General features: G+C 42.7%; 2 protein-coding genes across 2 annotated transcripts; one reads left to right on the top strand and one right to left on the bottom strand.

Annotated features, from left to right (window-relative positions):
* Positions 1-3442: 3442 nt before the first annotated feature.
* Positions 3443-4810, top strand: LOC135502626 (uncharacterized protein F54H12.2-like). Its single transcript, XM_064795576.1, has one exon. It carries the CDS (start codon positions 3443-3445, stop codon positions 4808-4810), a length of 1368 nt encoding a protein of 455 aa, XP_064651646.1.
* Positions 4811-10068: 5258 nt separating this feature from the next.
* LOC135502400 (uncharacterized) lies at positions 10069-15247 on the bottom strand. The gene is made up of 5 exons (XM_064795206.1): positions 15091-15247; positions 14486-14534; positions 13702-13827; positions 13281-13408; positions 10069-12461 (listed from the first exon to the last, which is right to left on the bottom strand). The coding sequence occupies exons 1-4, from the start codon at positions 15184-15186 to the stop codon at positions 13293-13295; spliced, it is 387 nt and encodes a 128-aa protein (XP_064651276.1). The 5' UTR covers positions 15187-15247; the 3' UTR covers positions 10069-12461; positions 13281-13292.
* Between the last annotated feature and the right edge of the window lie 3411 nt (positions 15248-18658).

Here is an 18658-nt window from a genome sequence, read left to right as displayed (position 1 = left end):
GGCGTGAGTTGGATTGTGCTCATGCAAAACCTATTTCACCATGGGAAAACAAGAGTAACGATGCTTAGATGTTGCCACTATCTAGTTCTCTTTAAAAGCCCGTTAGACCGGTCGGTTGGACAGCATTTGGCGAGACGCATTCTTCCGAGCAGGCCGGAGACATTCGTTAGAATTTACGAAAGTGCCACGCAGAAGCCAAACAGTTACTTGTTTATAGACGGGCACCAGAACACCCCGGAAGAAGCTCGTTTTCGCACAGACATTTTTGGAGAAGACTTTCAGAACGCTTTTGTTCCGCACGCAAAAAAGGGCGGTGGAGGAGGGAAAAAATAAAGGCATCTCGATATTGTGTCCAATATAACGCCTGTTGTAAACGTACAAATTAGATACCTACTTATATCTTAATGTTTGATGGAGTTTAAAATCAATCTTAATGTTTCTTGGAGTTTTTGATCAAATAATGGTTGTCGTCGTTAGTGTCATAGTCTGATCGTGTTGAGCGACTAAGTTCTTCAAACTCTCGATATTGTGTCCAATAATATATAACGCCTGTTGTAAACGTACAAATTAGATACCTACTTATATCTTAATGTTCGATGGAGTTTTAAATCAATCATTATGTTTCGTGGAGATTTTGATCAAATGGTTGTCGTCGTTGTGAAAGTAGATTATTATGTATAGGCCTATACATATTACATACCGTGCACACAAAAAAAATCATGTATAATCGTTCCCCGGCAATGGGGAGCCTGATAACTTTAATCTTTCGACATCATTCTATACGTCCTCGAAAGAGGACCATACGCCGGGCGTCTTGTGAAATTGAAAATCTTACACTCGCTCCGATACTGTAGTAGTAGGATTGGTACTACTGAAAATAAAACGAAACTAGCCGAAGAGAGCTGGGGGGGGGGATAGGGCTTAAAACGCATGGCACCCCAATGCCGGTAAAGAAGTCTTCGACTAATAATTGTAAGAACTTTCTCTTCTGTGTAGTACCAGTTGTTCTTAGGCGATGTGAAATAAAAATTAAAAAACCCATACCACCATTTTTGTTAGTATTGCCGTAAATTAAGTGAAATGGAAACATCTAGTTTTTGATTCCAAACCAGATGTACTGAAAATAGAACAGATGAGTAAAAATCTTCGTGTGAATGAACAGAAGGAAGAAACTTAAACACGTTTCCGACTGCAGGACAGAGCGAGAGAGACAGGATTACTCAGAAGAAAATACTCGCAACACAGATCAACACAAACGAAGCTCGGAGATGCCCCGTAGAGTTTCTGGGAAAACAGGCTTCAAGGAGGTACGCCGGAGCAGAAAACACCACTCATTTGGATCTCCTTGCTCCAAAGCGGATAAATCAAAAGCAAAACAACACTTAGACTTTCTATCCTTGCTCGGGAGGGCCTCCAGTCGATCAACACGCGCAAAACTTCTCGATTTAGCCAGCAAAGGTCAAATTGACGCGATTTTAGAGTGTATAGAGAACGTCCACCATCGCACTGTGCCAGTTCCGGAGAATAAAGCACAAAAACTACGAAAGCACAGCCCATTGGTATGTCGGCTTAAGACTCCCCGAACTAGCCTACGAACTAAAAAAGCTCTGTTGGCGCAATCGGGTGGATTTCTTGGCTCTCTCATACCACTGGCCGTCTCGGCAATAGGGAGTCTTATATCCGGAATAACCGGGAAGAGAGGCTAAAAACAGCGGCTTAATCCAGATGTCAATGAATCCAGATTTCGGGGAGAGCGTCATAGTCCCTCTGAGTACCTACCGGGCTAAATGTCGACAGACAATTACAGTACCGCCGCCACCACCTCAAGAAAACGAAGAAGATGAAAAAAAGGAGGGCCTCAATCAAAAAGACCTACCGGATGATGTGAAACTAAATTTGCTCGCGAGGAAACGCTGGGAACAAAAACAAACTGGACAAATCAAGGAAAAAGCACAAACTAACACCGGACAAGCGTGGCGACTCGAAGACTTGTTGAGCAAATTTCAGATCATCGGCATCCGACATCCCTTCATTAACAGAATATTACGCGATTACGTGCAACATTTCCCGGGTGAAATTGACTGGAAGGATAGCACTTACGAAGTGATAATCGACGGAACTGTATTACCGAAATCAAATATTTTGCGAAGCCTTCATTTCCTTTTGGCTCCCGAAGACCTCGACTACCACGCACCCCCCGGAGCCTATCGCCTGGCCGCAAAACTAACGGAGATCGGCGTGCCCCGAGGCTGGATAAACTCAGAGGACAGGGCAGAATCGAGCGGCAGTCCCGCGGTGATTCCAGCACCGGCAGCAGATATTCGCGGAGCCCAAATTCCCGATACAACCCCCCCGAAAAAGCCCAGGGCACTCGAGAATCAGAAACAGGTCTTGTTAAACTACCTTCAGCTCAGGGAAAATAAAGGAGACCAGACCCCCCTGGGTAAAATCAGTTCTCCTAAAGCCGCTTCTACACCTGTGTTCAACCTGCGGGGAGCGACAGGGGTTGACAAAAGCATTTTGAAAGCATTAACCGACTTTCAGAAAAGTGCAGTCCCGAGCACCCAAGCCCAAAAAAACAACAACAGCAGCGTCAGTGTCATCCCAGAATCTCCCGACAGAAGCCGGGGGGTGGTGGAGAAGAGCATTTTCTTGACGCCGGATTCCTCCAAAACGGATGCGGCCTCACCATCCGAATTAACATCGAAACCGACCACCCGAAAGTCGAAGCGCCAGCGAAATCTGAGTTGGCTACCCTTCGATGCGAAGAAATGGGCGCAATAGAACGTAGTTGCCGTGTGGTTGGAGGGGTCAGCACGAGGACATAAAATACCAATCGCGTAGGAAACTATATATCATATACCCGTATACAAAAAGCCCCTTAATTCCACATCATATCATGTCAAAGAGGAGTGGAAGGACATGCGCCCTAGCAAGGCGCGTCATCTACGAGCCCGTGGACGCAGACTACATCGCCCATTACTGCGGGAAAGGAGAACAGGCAGGAGGCCTCCCAGTTTTCCGAGGAACTCCATACCAAGAGGGATACGGGATTGGGGACACATTAAGCAAAATGTTTAGAGGCATCATTCCCGTACTGAAGCGAACCGTCCTACCCATGGCTAAACGAGCGGCGTCAAGGGCGGGAAAGGTTCTCCTGAAGCAGGGCGTGGCAGTTCTTGGAGACGCTATGGACGGAAAGAATATAAAATCCGCCTTTAAAGAGAGAGCCCTTGAGGGAGTAAGAGAAGTCGGGCATGATGTAAGAAAAGACCTTGTGGATGCGATAACAACGCCCCGACCGGGTAGAGATCGACGCGTAAACAAGCGACCACTAGAAGAGCCGCCGAGGACCAAAAAAGCAAAAAGAATAAAAGGACAAAAATCAAACTCTGAGAAGGGATTTTTCACCCGTCGCCGATAGTTACCCCGAGAAGAAAACATGTCGCTTATCGACGCGGATTCCTGCGCGTGCACTAAGGCGGAATTGGAGTTGTTCGAAACAGAACCAACACAAACAGCGATCACGTCCGGAAAACTCGTAGAGGTGCACCCAACAACTTCGATTGAGAACACCGATGTCATTGAATTTAATACGCAAACCGACGAAAAAAATTACATCGATCTTCGGGAAACGACCATCTACATCAGGGCCAAAATTGTCAAACTGGATGGCACCGCTCTGACCGAGAAAACAGGTGACACTGTTGACCCAAAGGCGCAATGCTACCCGATAAACTATCTGGTCGGGACGATGTTCAAACAGGCCGAAATATCGCTTTCCGGGACACAGATTGGGAGCACCAGCAGCATGTACGCTTATCGGTCTTACCTGGAGGCGTTGCTCAGTTATGGCAAAGACGCAAAAACCCACCAATTGAGAGCAGGAGGATACTTCAAAGACGTGACCGACATGGAGACAACCGGTGCTACAATAAGTGACAGCACAGCCACCAACAAGGGGGCGGTGAGCCGATTCAAGATGACGAAGTTCAGCCAATCTTTTGAACTCCAGGGTCGGATCCATAATGAGATGTTCGAACAAGGGAAACTGCTTCTCAGCAAAGTACCACTAACCGTCAAACTAACATTAGGAAACCCCAAATTCAGCCTGATGTCCGCATCAACAGCTACCGATTACAAGATAAAATTGGAAAAAGCAATACTGATGACAAGCGTCAAAGAAATAGCCAGCTACGTCCGAGTAGCGCACGAGCAGCGGCTTCTCGCAGCAAACGCAAAATACCCCGTGACAAGGATTGAAATGCGCTACTACCAAAAAGCAGCAGGAGGAAGCGACTTGTCCGAGGCAAACCTGTGCAAAGGAGAAACGCCGAGGCGCATCGCTATAGGACTGCTTGCCAGCAACGCCATGAACGGGGCCCTGGATGGAAACCCGTTCAACTTCAAACACTACAACGTGACAAGCATAAAACTAACTGTCGCGGGGGCATCTATCCCTTACGGGGAACTAAAGGTGGATTTTACCGCGAAAAATGTGGTGAATGGATACATGACGCTCTTTCGGGGGAGCAAGTTGTGGCCGGCCAACAAGAGCAACGACATATCACTAGACGACTATGTGGATGGATATGCCTTGTACGTCTTCAATTTAGCGCCGGATGACGCGGGATCGAGTGCTTTCCAACTCGCAAAAAATGGTGATGTCGGAGTGGAAATCAAGCTATCCACGGCCACCACCGAAGCAGTGAATCTCATAGTTTTATACGAATACGATTCTTTCGTGGAAATTGATGCCGATCGAAACGTGTATTACAGTCACGGCGGGGTGAAAGGAGCAGAAAAATAAATATGAACAAACACGAACTGAACGTTTTAATGAAAAGACACCCGGGGACACGAAACATTTTTACCAAGGCGGTGTCCAGTGATACTCTTCCGACGAACGCTCGAAAACGGAGACCCTGCGCATACATAAGCAATACGGCAAAAGCCCACGAGCCAGGGGAACATTGGGTGTGCCTTTATTTTAACCAAGTTCCTCCTCACGAGTACTTTGACAGTAACGGAGAAGTCCCCAGAAAAGCGAGATTCAGAGAAATTCTTAGTAGAGAATGAACTTTTACTCGAAACTATATTCGGCTTCAAAGCCCTTTGTCCACAGTCTGCGGCCAATACTGCATGTACTACATCCTCATGCGAAGTAAAGGCCTATCGATGAGAGAGATTCTAAAACAATTTTCGGCGTACGACCTTCTCGGAAACGATAAAAAAGTAAATGCGACCATAGAAAGGCAAATCGGGATAAAACGGGACATATACGACACTAGTTTTCTCCTACCACGAATTTTCCCACAACTCCTCAGCAAAGCAAAAGAAGTAGGTTAAGCGGCGGGTGGGGAGAACAAAACTAGTATGAATAATTTAGACGAATAGATGTATGTAACTTTGTAACTTTAACAAACTTATAGATGTTGTAACTCGAAGTAAACTTTATCAAACTACATGTTGTATCTCGATGATGTAAACTTTGCCAAGGCGAAAACTTGACCAAAAAACTTTAGAATAGATGTTGATGTTACAACACGAAGTAAGTCTTTAGCACAAACTTTAGAATAGAATAATACTGTAATACGATGTAACTTTTAGAGGTGGAAATGTGTAGTATTAAAAAACATAATAATCCAAAAAACAGCGTTTTGTTGTCTATCTTCATCTTTCGATCTTTTCTTACTCCCCGATTAATAATAGTTTCCCACGCCCTCAAATTTCGAGAGAGAACGCTACCACCAAACGTGAAGGAGAACTTTTGAATTTACGTTGTTTTTACCGGCCAGAACTGATTTTTCCAAGAGTCCTGAACGGGTCCGGTCTATGAAATCCACATTTTAAAACAGAATCAAAGTGCTCCTAGATTCTGTGTTGGATTCTGCTGATTTAGACGAAAACAGTTGGATTCTGTTTTAAAGTGTGATTTTCATATACTACTCAAAACATTTTACAAAACGGTGATATTTCACAATCTCATACCTCAAGTGAGATTCCGTGAATATGATTGGCTGATACGCGTCACGTGACCGTGAGGTATTCGCAAGTTTGCCCGCTCCAGCCGGTCGACTTTTTGTCATGTCTCCCGGTGTGACATTCGGCATGTTACACTCCGTGGCGGGCAATATTTATATAATATGCGTAGAGTGTGTCGTTTCTCGTGGCAAAATTGACAATCATACGATACTGCCAAATACACATTTCATGAGCTTTTCTGTCGGGTTTTGATCGCATATATATATAGTAATAGTATAGTTCCCTTCATTTTTTAAGATTCTTTCTTGTTTGTCGATGGTTCTAGATTGCCGTATTGCAAAGGCAACGTTGTGTTGCTCCTGATACCGAAAGAGAGTTGTTTGGAAGGCGGGAAAGGATAAGAATTTGGCCCCAACTTGAAGGGAAGCTGGGAGTTCTTCCACCACCACCGCCACCGCCTTTTTACTCTCCAGCTGACGTCATTGATGACGCTGTTATGTTAATTCGCCTCTTCTGTGCATACAACAAACTTGTTCCTGCGTACACAGCAGTCTGCTGTTTACATAGCCACTTCGTTTGATTGACAATTATGGAAATACACTTTTTCTTATCCTCCATTTTCCTGCTATTTTTTACATTATCTTCTAAAATTCTTGAAACCTGCTTAGAATTGTTTCAGGCTGTTGCAGTGGGGACACTCACTGATTCAGTCCGCAACGAATTTTGTTGTAGTGTGCTTCAGAAATATCCAGAATTGAAAATGTCTATCTAAGTTGTAAATTTGTTGTTCATAATGCAAACATACCAGAAGTTCATTCATTCATTTGGCGAAAGTCCAATCTAACCACTTATGATTACTGCCTCGCGACTAACTTAAGGAGTTCGCCCACATTAGTGTAAGGGTTCAATCTGCTGCTGTAGCAATGATGAACATGGAGCCACTTTTATAACTAAAGACCCTCAAACAAAAAGTCATTGATTTCGGGAAAAGAAGTTCAAATCAAGCAGACATTGTGATAATACATAAAGAATGGTCATAAGTTTTTGGCATGATTCAAAACGCGGACCTGACGGACCTTAAACTTACCCTTCACTCTGTCCGTTACCGACACAAATACAGGGAAGTATACAACTTTTGACCAAACCACACCTTCGCCAAACCACTTCCTCAAATCGACCAGCCGGTACCGCCTCGTCCGCCTCCTGTAAGAGCGTATAAATCTCCGTCTTGTTGATGACACTTCGATGCTTGGCCTCGACCGCGTGGGTTCTAGGTCCTGGTTGCGACCTCCGAGTAACTTTCTTTGGAGGGGCTGCGTTGAGTTCACCAGGTGGGCGCGGTGAAGCCGAGGAGGCTCGAAATACTTGGGTCGTCTGGCACTAGGACTTGGCCGCGTGAGCTCTTGGTACTGTTTATCACCACCAGGTACCTTTCTCAGGCGTTTGCGATGAGGTCTACCAGTGAAAAAATTGGGTTGATTTCTTAGGACAGATCGTGTCCTCCGACGACCAAATATTCTACTTCTAATCCCTTCACCACCTTTCTTGGCATCAGTCGAGCGTTTCCCTCTTGAAACTCTCCTCACCGTCGGGGGGATATGGACACATATTTGCATATTATATTTGAAATCCGCCGTGAAGAATTTTCCAGATTTCGTGCTGTCGAACCCGCCAAAGGTCACGACTGGTTCCCTCGCGACTCTGAGCCTTCTGTACACGTGTGTCCTTGACCTCTGCCTGTAAAGTCGAAGCTTCGGACCTTCCATTGGTTCGGCATCGGGTACTGTAAAGATCGGAAACCGACGAGAAAAATAAACATGTACTAAAGGAATAATACGCCTACTCCTTTAAACTAGTGAAACCCTGCTGTGCGAAATGTTTCTCAGATTTCTTTTCTGTTCGCGTATATGGAATGAAATGGTCCGTGGACTCTTGGCTTGACTCAAAAAGATATCAGTTCAACTTAACATAATTTCAGTTCAACTGAAACGGGCGCATGTGACCGCATCGGATCGCCATGTTATTGATGATGCGTTTTAGAAAAGGGATGACTTACAATTTTGCCTCGCGAAGTGGACTTGCCAAGCCTGCGGAGAGAAGAAGGTGGCCAGTTGGATTATCTGATTGACTTATGCAGCTGCCAATGCAAACTCCCGACTCAGGCGTTCGACACCTAACTTTTTTCCAGAGCCGGGACTACATTGTAGCCGCTAGTTTGTTAAGTAAGTGAAATGAAATCGACGCGGGCGTTTACAACATTTTGATTTTCACTCATCATATGGAAAGTTCTCTTGAATTATTCGACAGGTATTTGATACGGTGTTTTTATTCTTATCGACAGAACGTCGACGGACAGAAAAACTGTTTGCAGAGGATTCGACACAGTAATACAGTATTATAGTGATGACCTCTGAGCGTGTGTGTCAGACTCTGCAAGAGTTTAGAAGCCCCAAGAAAATGAAAAAAATCTCTCATTCCCTATTAACCCTTTGAATGGAACATCTTGCTATTGCTTTTTCAAGTTGAGCATGGACAAAGAGGGTTGTCCTGTCCCCGGCCCTGAGATAAGAGAAGTCGTGTGAGGAAACATCTCGGTTGGATCTCCTCAGAAAATATGTTCAAAAACAATATGATGGAGTTCCACTGATTAGAGAAGGAAAGGGTTATGCACAGTACTGTATTTCCCTCTTTGTTCCAAGGTAGGACTAGTTTACAAATACAATTGCACCCAACATGCCCAAAGAATTGTGAAAAATATCCATAAATGTCATTCCATTCACAATTGCACCCAAAAACATGGGCAAACTACCCAATTTTGAGGTAATGTACACTTGTATCCAAAACTACCAAAAACTGTAAATTATCAAAAGTTTTGGCGAGGTATACCCCCCCAAAAAAATTATAGGGTAAGCACTCTAATGTTAGAATAATTCTAACATTAGAGGGGATATTGGGGGGGGGACGGACGTATTCCCTCTCACGCCAATCCGAGTCGTCACCACATGACGATTGTGACGAGGTCGAGCAAGTGGTAGTGTGAATATCGGCCAAAATAGTTCTCCTCATAATAATCTTGCATTTCGATATTTGTGCAATTTTTTCTCCATACAGCGTATTTATAAAGTTCAACTAGTTGATCAAGAATGTTTGTAGCGGATGTTATCGTTTGGATCGCATTATTCAAAAAGGCTTTTGAATCTAGGTCAAGAGAAATAGTTTTTGGCGCCAACGTCGTCACCAATGGCGGATTTGCACTGGAGTTCGAGGTGCGTGTGTGTGTGCGTAGAATTCATCGAGCGCGTAGGTAAAAGTAAAGAACCGACAGGGTAATTGCTATAAAAGGATACTATAATTATAAAACAACTGTGTACTGACAGTAGTTTAAATGTATGTGTAATCCACTGTAATGTTGGCTAAATGATTTTAAAAAATTTACGATTGGCAAAAGAAAGGTTTTTTTTTAAAGTTAGTCCCCTCCAGCGGTTCGATCGCATGTCACACCGACTGTTTAAAAGTACGCCCTTAAAGTATGTGTTATCCACTGTCAAGTTGGCAAAGTAATTGAATATTTCTTCAATCAGGGGCAAAATTTCTTATTCATTAGCAAATGATTTCATCTAACTTACTCACCTCCAGTGGTTCGTAACCATGCTCAAAATCCGCCGTGCAGGACGATGTAAAGGCACTCAATTGGCACACTCCAAGCTTCCTATCGAAATTAAAGGAATGGCACCTATCGTTGACGCCACACGCAATGCAACAATCCTGGAAACTTCGCGTTTTCCATTCCTTAAAAAAGGGACCAAGAATCCGGATTTTCCTTTGATTGACCTTGGAAGCGGCAAAGCTAATTTCTCTTGTCTCAAGAAATTCCGTAGTTTCATATTTTCCGAATCCGAATGCAACCAAAACGTAAACGGAATTCAGCAAAAAGAAATGTACGCACGTCTTTCGCTTCATATTAAAGCGTCTTCACAAATAAACGTTTCATACACTACGGAGTGCAGAGTAGCCCACAATGACGCATCGAAAACGGGAAAAGCGAATATCTCGTACTTGCTAATTTTAATGAATATCGGTAGTTCGCTATTTTTGCATCGTCAATATAAAAACGGGTAAAAGTCGCTATGATAATTTTTGTGCAGCATTATATCCATGCATTCACAGAATTCAGTTTAGATTTGTATTAATGTAACCCTGATGCATCATATATTTCTGTGAATGCTCGACTTTCATTGATATAAGACAGTTTCTAAATATTCAAGCCAAACTCTATTTGATATAAATGCACATGGTCGTTCGATGTCATTCTGAATAACGTTGTTTTCGTTTGGTCGCTGAGCGACACCAGGTTATCCCAAATTTATGGCGCCATGTCCTTGCCCAGGGGTTGGCCATGTTCTGAATTAATGAAACGGTCTTACATCCATGGGATTAGAATACTAGTCTGTAATGTATACATAAACATATTTTCGTTTCGAAATACCAGGAAACCTTATATTCTCCAAAGCAGACATAATATTCAAGTATATTAAGACCACGCTACTAATACAATGTAGTACTATCACTTCGCCGGAGTCTGGCAACCTCACTAACAATGGAGATAAATACAGAGGGATTTACTATTAATTAAAACATCAGTAATGCCATTATGTTTTGATCCAAGTTTTTCCAATTTTTCCTAATCTAGCTTTTATCGGATCAGAAACCAAGTATTAATCCGTGATTACGACATATACTTAGTTTTCAGCATTGTTGTCGGTTTCCAATAGCTAAATTGTTGAGGATTCTAAAACACTTAGTTACAATTTTTACCTCTTATTTTTATGATAGATCATGTATTAACCCAACTTGCCCACATAGACAACCATAACATCTTAAGGTCGGTGTAGAATGTATCCACAGCAGATCCCCGATCGATAATGCTTAAAGGCCTACGCCGTACGTTAAAGACATGAAATTTGTAATTGAATTGGATAATTTCCCATTACGTACCGAGTATAAATTTCAGCACTTCCGTTGTGTAGACAGATATACGAACACTACAAATATCAAGTTTCAGCAAGTTCGTGTGCATGATAACTGTACTACGGCAAGGTTAACAACTGCATTACTATTTCCTGGACCACGAGTATAACCAACGGCGTACCACTTTAAAATAGATCAATTTCGAGGTGTCTTACATTAGAAATTGATACCAAACCTGGTGGAATCTCACCTAACGCCGCTGAGTGGAGCTGTTATTTCTCCTAAAACCTTGGCAGCCGCCTCGGTATTGGCCTTCATTTTAGCTCCATTCCTCGCCGTGTTTAGCGAGACAGCCAATACCCCCAGTTCGGTATAAATTCATTGAGCCACCTTATCTTTTTTGACAAGGGATCGCGTCGAAAACAAATTATTTGTTAAATTCAAATTAACTAACAAATTATTTGTTAAGTTCAAAAACGTCACAGCGGTGAAAAGCTAAGACGTTGTAAGTATTTTTTTTCAAGCATTTATGTTTTTTTGTCAGTACACGATCACTGATAAGATTCGAAGTGGCTATGTTCACAGCAGACGCTGTGTACGCAGGAACAAGTTGGTTGCATGCACAGCATAGGCGAATTAATAAACCACGTCATCAATGACGTCAGCGGGAGAAAAAATGGCGGTGGCGGTGTCGGTGGAAGAACTCCTCGCTTCCCTTCAAGTTGGGGCAAATTCTCATCCATTCCCTGCCCCCAAGTAAATCTAAGGCGTATGGAGCCCCGGTTTTTGGATGGCATGTGTGCCATATTCCCAAAAACAGTTTTCTCTAGCCAGCGAAGTCTGCTGTGTACTCTAGACAATGCGCGTGCCTGTACATTGTATACACCACATGTTGTGTATTCAAGAGAAAATGTTGCTAGCTTTATAACGAGCCTAATGAATAGTAATATAAAACGCTGTGAACTTAAAACTACTGTCTGTTGCATACACAGCATGCTGTGTATATATCCTCTTGCAATATGATTCGCCATTCAATTACACGATATTGTTGTCAGTCGGAAAGTGGCGGCGAATTCCGGCTGGCTGAATCTTCCTACAGTTTTTTCTGAAGCGAGCGCTGGCAGGGATATCCCGCAACGCGGCCTACTTTCAACTCGGCCATTGTCTCATCTTCCCTGCCAAGTTATGCATTGTAGAAGTATCATTGTGGTTGAAAGGGGAGGGCAACAAGGGGTGCTAGAGTCACACTGCTGCCTCGGATATTTCTAGAGGCGGCCATAACGGGGGGGGGGGGGGGTTTACAAAAAGGCAAGGTCAGTCATATTCGCCTTGGGAGGGATTCGAAAGTACTTCTCCACGGAGTTGCTGCCTTGGTTAGGGTGGTAGGCGGCCCTGGCGGGCAGGGACTCGACGTTTATGTAGAAGGACTCCCCTGGTTTGAACCAGACAAAAGGGAGATTGTGACATCCGTTCGAGTTTCTTGGCGTCAGGTACAGCTCTATGTCAGTCTGAAAGAAAAGGAGTTACAGTACAGGGCCATATAGATCTTTAACACCCACAGGACCAATATGATTCGAGAGCGAAATACGTGATTCAATGTAGCAAATAGCAGTCATATCGGCTAACCAACCTCATCGGTAGGCTATGTTTGCAAAAGGCGATAAAGATCGACAAAATGCAATGACACAATTTTTATAATCCAAGTTGCGTCAAAGGTCGCTCCACAAATCGGTAAATGTATCAATTAAATGTCCTGGAAATGCTGTAGACATCTTCTGTGGATTCCTCCGAACCAAGAAATGTGTGGATTATGGTGCCTGTTACGCAAGAAAGATTGGTCTCACCGGGAACTGGAACAATACCTTGAATCGTGTGCCGGAAGCCGATATTTGAGGCGGCCCATGACACCGTCCACCGCACTGTGCAGTGCCACCTACACTTGAGAGGGTGTATTGGGGGACGAGATTGGTGGGCGTGGGCCCGCTGATCGCGAATCAAAACAATAAAAACCGAAGGACACACTGCTTCCAGACGTTCGAGGTCGGCCAAAAAAATATGCATCCCCTCTAGAGATTTTTCAGAGAAATGACAAACCCACTAATTGCAAGTTTTTGAGTTTGTAAAAAACCTCTTAGGGTTTTTCCCTTCCCTGAAAAACCTGTGCTTATTTGTGTTGTCCGAAAAAACCCTTGAAGAGCTCACAAACCTTAATTTATTTTTAAGAGTGTACCATTTTATTCGCTGGTAAATTTGATTGACATCTCATTGAAGATTGCAATTTTCTACCCGAGTGTATAATGATGGCCAACCTCTGATTTTCAACCCACCTGTCGTCCTACTTAATTCCAATCAACTCTGGAAAGGTTATAAACGAGGCAGGTGACGAGTTGGCCAAGGTCGCGCCCACTGGTGGCTATGATCGCAACCATGACACCTTTCAACGCAGAGATACTTGCTGGAATAGAAATAAGGGATCGATGGTTAGTTTGTGCACACAATTTTCCGATCCACCCTATTGTGCGCATGCGTACGCTAGAGCGCTCTAACCTACGCCACCTGCCTTCGCATGCAAAGAGATCGTCAGTCGGGTGTATGTAGTTAATCGCGAGGTGTCTTTGTTCTACACTGTTAGACTTTTAAAAATTGATGATTCGAAATCCCCTTTCCAACCTCGAGATATATTCATGATGAATATTAGCGTCTCAAGCCATTCGCTAATGGATACCTCAGCAATGACGTCACGCTTACCGTCCGGTGGTTTGAACGAAATTCGCATTAGAAACCTTTGTCGATGTTTGTGGAATGTGACGGCAAGATCACGTGGTGCTCCAGGCCACTCGGAAGCCCTCGGCAGGGCACTCGGGTTCTGGCATCCTAAACAAGAAATATGGAACGAAACAAACTGCTTATCAAGGAAAGGTAGATGTGACAGGGCTCAAAGAGTTCCCACCATCAACGAATTCCTTATTGCCTAAGGTTAAGGTATCGCTGGCTGTAGGCTTGAAGCTTAACACAACAAGATAACAATATGGTAGGACTATTACATTGGTGGACTTCTATTCCTTTTACGCCGACACCGAAGCCTAGAAAAAAACTTGTAAAAATACAGTGTAGTTATGTTAACTGCTATTTTAAAAGGGACAACGTGGGTGTAGGATTTACCTGACGAGAAGCAAAATACCCCCTGCTTGCCATCATACGCCGCCACCTGTAGAATCACATTACAACTGATCTCGAAAAACGATTTTTGCTAGGGTTGTGAGGCAGCCTTGGACATGGCTTGTGAAACTCAGGTAGGCCTTTGTATACATGCAGTTCTATAGTGCATTGGTTATTACAGTTCAATGGTTTTTCAATTATCCTGTTAATTTGGAGATGTCACGGTCCTGCTGGAAACCATTTTTGGATGAAAAAAAACACAATATATCATGCCTAAGTTGTCCCGTTAATATAACAATATATTTGTTGCGGTTACAGAAGTTCCTTCGCTGTCCCAACCAGCCTAAGCTGATGCAGTCCACGATGAATTTACCTTGTCCATAGTTGATGACCCTGCAAGGCTGGTAACCGGCTGAGCGTGTCTGAAAAGTCAAAAGTATCATCAAAGAAATGCACTCCACCAGAAAAGTTTGAACATTTAGGAGGCATGCAGTTGATGCGATTTTCAAGCATTTCAGGCATCAAATAGGATTGCGTTGACGTGCGAACCTTACCTCCCCCCCCCCCCCCTCCGATCCGCGCCTGTTTCTGCTGGGACAAAGAATTGTTATCGACTAATATATCACTAGAAACAATTTTGGTCAAATAATCTATAAGGGCTACTTTGGAAGCGTTTTGGTCATCACCATAGATTGTTAGAAGGAAAATCCCGATTCCCATTTGTCATATCCTGCAAATTCCGCTTCCAGACGGTACCTTCGTCCCGATTTTCCCGAGGAAATGTTCCTCTATCCCGAATCCCTATAGTCATTTTCGGGCAATCCCGGCGACCCGAAAAAGAATATTTCCTCCCTCGTGTGGGTGTAAGCCATTGCTGTACATGTATATACCGTGCATACATTTGTATATAAGGATGGGATACTGAGACTTGTAAAACCTCTTGGGCATGCATTTACCACGGTTACAGATTGTGCCCACCTTAAATCTGCAATATCCACAAGTAATAGGGTACCCTTTAATCGACAGAATCAACGACATCAACAAAAATCCGAACAAAATCCACGTCGAATGCATGTTGAAGGCATACGTGCGTCTTCAGCTCCACTAAATGAATTCTTTCTAACAGTAATTGGCTAACGATATTCATTATATTAACAGATACAAGATACAACTTCCTGGGTTAGACAGTAATGAGGCCAAAGTTTCAATAAGTCGGGTCGTTGCCAACAACTGGGGCAACGCTGTCGAAGACAAAAGAAGAACATCTAAATTTAAATTCAGATAAATTTGGAGATTCTTTTGGAAGGTGGTCTTGATTACGCAATTTATCCTGAATTGTGTCATTTATGTAGGCCAAGGTATGTTTTAGTTACCTGCGGGTTAAAATATCATCTTTGAAGATATATGGGATTGACTCTTTAGTCAAGCAGGTCATGTCCTCCAAGAAAATCGTTTTCGAAAGGTGATATCGCGTCCGGTCGGTCCGAACTGCTAAATTTTCGCGAGTGTCATATAGGCCTATATATGTTTTCGGAGATTTTGAGAATAATTTGGTTTTGATGTCCAACCATGGGTGTTAAACCTGGCCAAATTACTATACAATATAATGACGTGGAATTGATTAAGACTCGTGCTCGTATCCGCGCGATATGTATTGAACGTGGGTTGTGGCGGGGTTACGACCAAGGGTACCACCCTGTCCAAATTGGTACCTACCTGTCCGTATTGGTACCTCACTATCCGTTTTGGAACGTCACTGTCCGTATTGTTACCTCGCTGTCCATATCGGTACGTCACTTTCCATATTAGTACCTCGCTGTCCGTATTGGTATCTCACTGTCCGTATTGGTACCTCACTATCCGTTTTGGGACGTCACTGTCCGTATTGGTACCTCGCTGTCCGTATTGGAACGTCACTGTCCGTATTGGTGCGTCACTGTCCTTATTGGTACCTCACTATCCGTTTTAGAACGTCACTGTCTGTATTGGTATCTCGCTGTCCGTATTCGTCACCCAGTACATCAGGCATCACGACAGCCTCATAACCGTTGCCAAGAAGAAAAACTGAGGTGGTTCGGCCAGTGGAGGGTAGCCGCCATCCAAAGAGAATTTGGATGGATGACGTGACGCATTGGACTGAAAGAAAGACCAGTGGCCTGATCCGCCTCGCCGAGAACAGAACCGTGTGGTGTCGCATCATTAACAGCTTAGGGTCGCCCCAATGGCCGCATGGCTGCTGGACATGATGATGATGATGATGATGATGATGTCCGTATTAGTACCTCACTGTTCGTATTGGTACCTCACTGTCCATTTTGTGGTATGTCAGGTATGCCACACGTGCACACGAACCCAAGGGGTTGTATAATCAATGAAAGCTGTTGGTACAGTGAAAAAGATGATTTCCAGGTGCAAGCATATTGGCATTTGCAAAATTCATAGATAAAATTTTTACTGATTTTTGATGAGTAGATATTAATGTATAATAATTAAGTATAATTATTTATGTTTGGGGCATATGGTTACAGCAGCCACAAGTCCACCATTAATTGAATATTCATAGGTTGGATGTTCAAGACCTATCATTTAGAAAAGAGTATGTATTTAACTGCCAAGTGCATATTTGGAAAGGTATTGGAAATATATTTGGTGTGGCAAGTCTACAGATATCAAGAAATTAGTTTATGAAAAAATTAATTTTGAATTTTGCTAATTTGGCAATATTGGGCGTGCTTTGAGATTTTTCTGCCAGTTGGGTGAAATGAGTGGAAATATCAACGTCTGTCCAGTTTGTCGATGCTTGAAAAATTTCCGTGGTCAACTAGTACATGTAGTTTACTTTTCACCATTCATATGTCCGACTGTTCGGAATATCATATCAAAATTTCCGATTCACAACCCCACGGATGCGACGCGGTCAAATATTGACAATTTAGCTGCTAAAAGGCTTAAAAATCATTTGTGGTCTTGTCTCAGTAAAAAAAATTAAAAGGGATAACGTGCTGGATATAATAAGATTATGCTTCGTTAGTTTCGCATCTGCCGAACTGAAACTCTTGCATGATGACGAAATTTTGGTTGTTCGCCTGTCTGCTATTTTTTTGTATTGGAGTTGTCAAAAGTTTGTAAGTATAATGATTAAAATTGGTTCACAATGTGATCCTTATTTTTGCCTCTCTCTTTTTTTCTTCGTCGATTTACTCCTCGAAATCTATCACTACAGATCTTATTATTTTGCATAACCTAGTTAAATTTGTATCTAGTTTCGTCTCCCGTCAGATTTATTTGGTATAAATTGCTAGTTTTTTTTCAGTGTTTCTGTGGTTATTTGTCTGTTTATTTCTTGGATCTCTTGGGTGATGTCCGTTTACTATATGACTGCTTTTTTAAAAATCAAATGAAATGTTTTTATGGTATTTGATAAGCCCCCCTTCTTAGGGGGGCTCTTAAGATACACGTGTGTGCGAGAGTATAATGACGAGAAATAACGAGAGTAACTATTGTATATCCTACAAACCATTTTTTTTGTTTTTTTAAAATGGCGCTGAATTAATAAACCAGACCAGTTGTAACAGTGAATTAATAAATCAGACCAGTTGTAACAGGTTAAAGAACATCTAATTTAAATCTTCATAGGAATTCGCTACATATGCTCAAGAAATTGGCCAATTATATTTATATTTTTATTAGGGAAATATTCCGTCCACAATAATGACAGAAAAGGGTGGTTTATTTCAATTTTGTGTCGACATGATCGAGGTCACGTGACATAAACAAAACAATCGCACACACCCGGCCCGTCCAAAAAAGGACACTTTAAGAAAAACAAATACGTTTTTCCTGCTTAAAACCACACTGACGACTAAGTTATATTGGTCTACTGCCCAAATCTGAAGTATCAAAATGAATCACAAACTAGAACTAGCTCCATTTAGCTATAGTTGCGTGAAAAATTCGGGTGAGCGACGTACATTCTGCACCCTAGCGGCCAATAATTGAACTACTTTCAGCCGTCTGCTCCGGTCTCGTTAGGGAGTTTTTCCAAAATGTACGCGATGATGACGTGCCCCATTAAAGCAGGTATTCTAATGTAAAATGTTTCTTTTCGATTAGCAGAAGACGGATTGTGTGTAATAATGTGATGATTTCTCTCGGCCTTTAATCCGAGTGGAATCTTATGACTCCGTTCAGTGTTGAGCAGTACTCCAGTTGTCATTATATTTAATTTACATGAAAAATCAATCATTAATTTACATGAAAAATCAATCATTAATTTGACTTGAAAAATCAATCATTAATTTGACTTAACAGCTTTAACACCTTCTATTTAACCATAAATGTTGGAGCTAACAACAACAATCACTAGAATGACTAGATGTTCGGCCATGAATCCAACAACTGCACCAACTGATTTCAGGAGAAATAAGACAATAGAACAGATAATTCCCGGTAAAGCCGCAGCTGATTTCTTGGCCAGTTCTTTTAGCCATTCAGCTAACTTCTTGAGGCCTTCTTTCACTTTATCTGGAATTGATGGTGGTTTATC

This window comes from Lineus longissimus, chromosome 18 (assembly GCF_910592395.1).
Source record: "Lineus longissimus chromosome 18, tnLinLong1.2, whole genome shotgun sequence".
Lineage (NCBI taxonomy): Eukaryota > Metazoa > Nemertea > Pilidiophora > Heteronemertea > Lineidae > Lineus > Lineus longissimus.
Note: the sequence above shows the minus strand (reverse complement) of the source record. Positions and strands in the feature narration are given on the sequence as shown.

What these genes read in the sequence shown, in the direction of transcription:
- LOC135502626 (XM_064795576.1), top strand. Translation starts at nt 3,443, where the DNA reads ATGTCGCTTATCGACGCGGATTCCTGCGCGTGCACTAAGGCGGAATTG.
- LOC135502400 (XM_064795206.1), bottom strand. Translation starts at nt 15,186, where the DNA reads ATGCATTCGACGTGGATTTTGTTCGGATTTTTGTTGATGTCGTTGATT. An exon ending in GTGGATATTGCAGATTTAAG is followed by an intron (nt 14,535 to 15,090) that starts GTGGGCACAATC and finishes TTGACTTTTCAG; the next exon opens with ACACGCTCAGCCGGTTACCA. An exon ending in GGTCATCAACTATGGACAAG is followed by an intron (nt 13,828 to 14,485) that starts GTAAATTCATCG and finishes TTTCTTGTTTAG; the next exon opens with GATGCCAGAACCCGAGTGCC.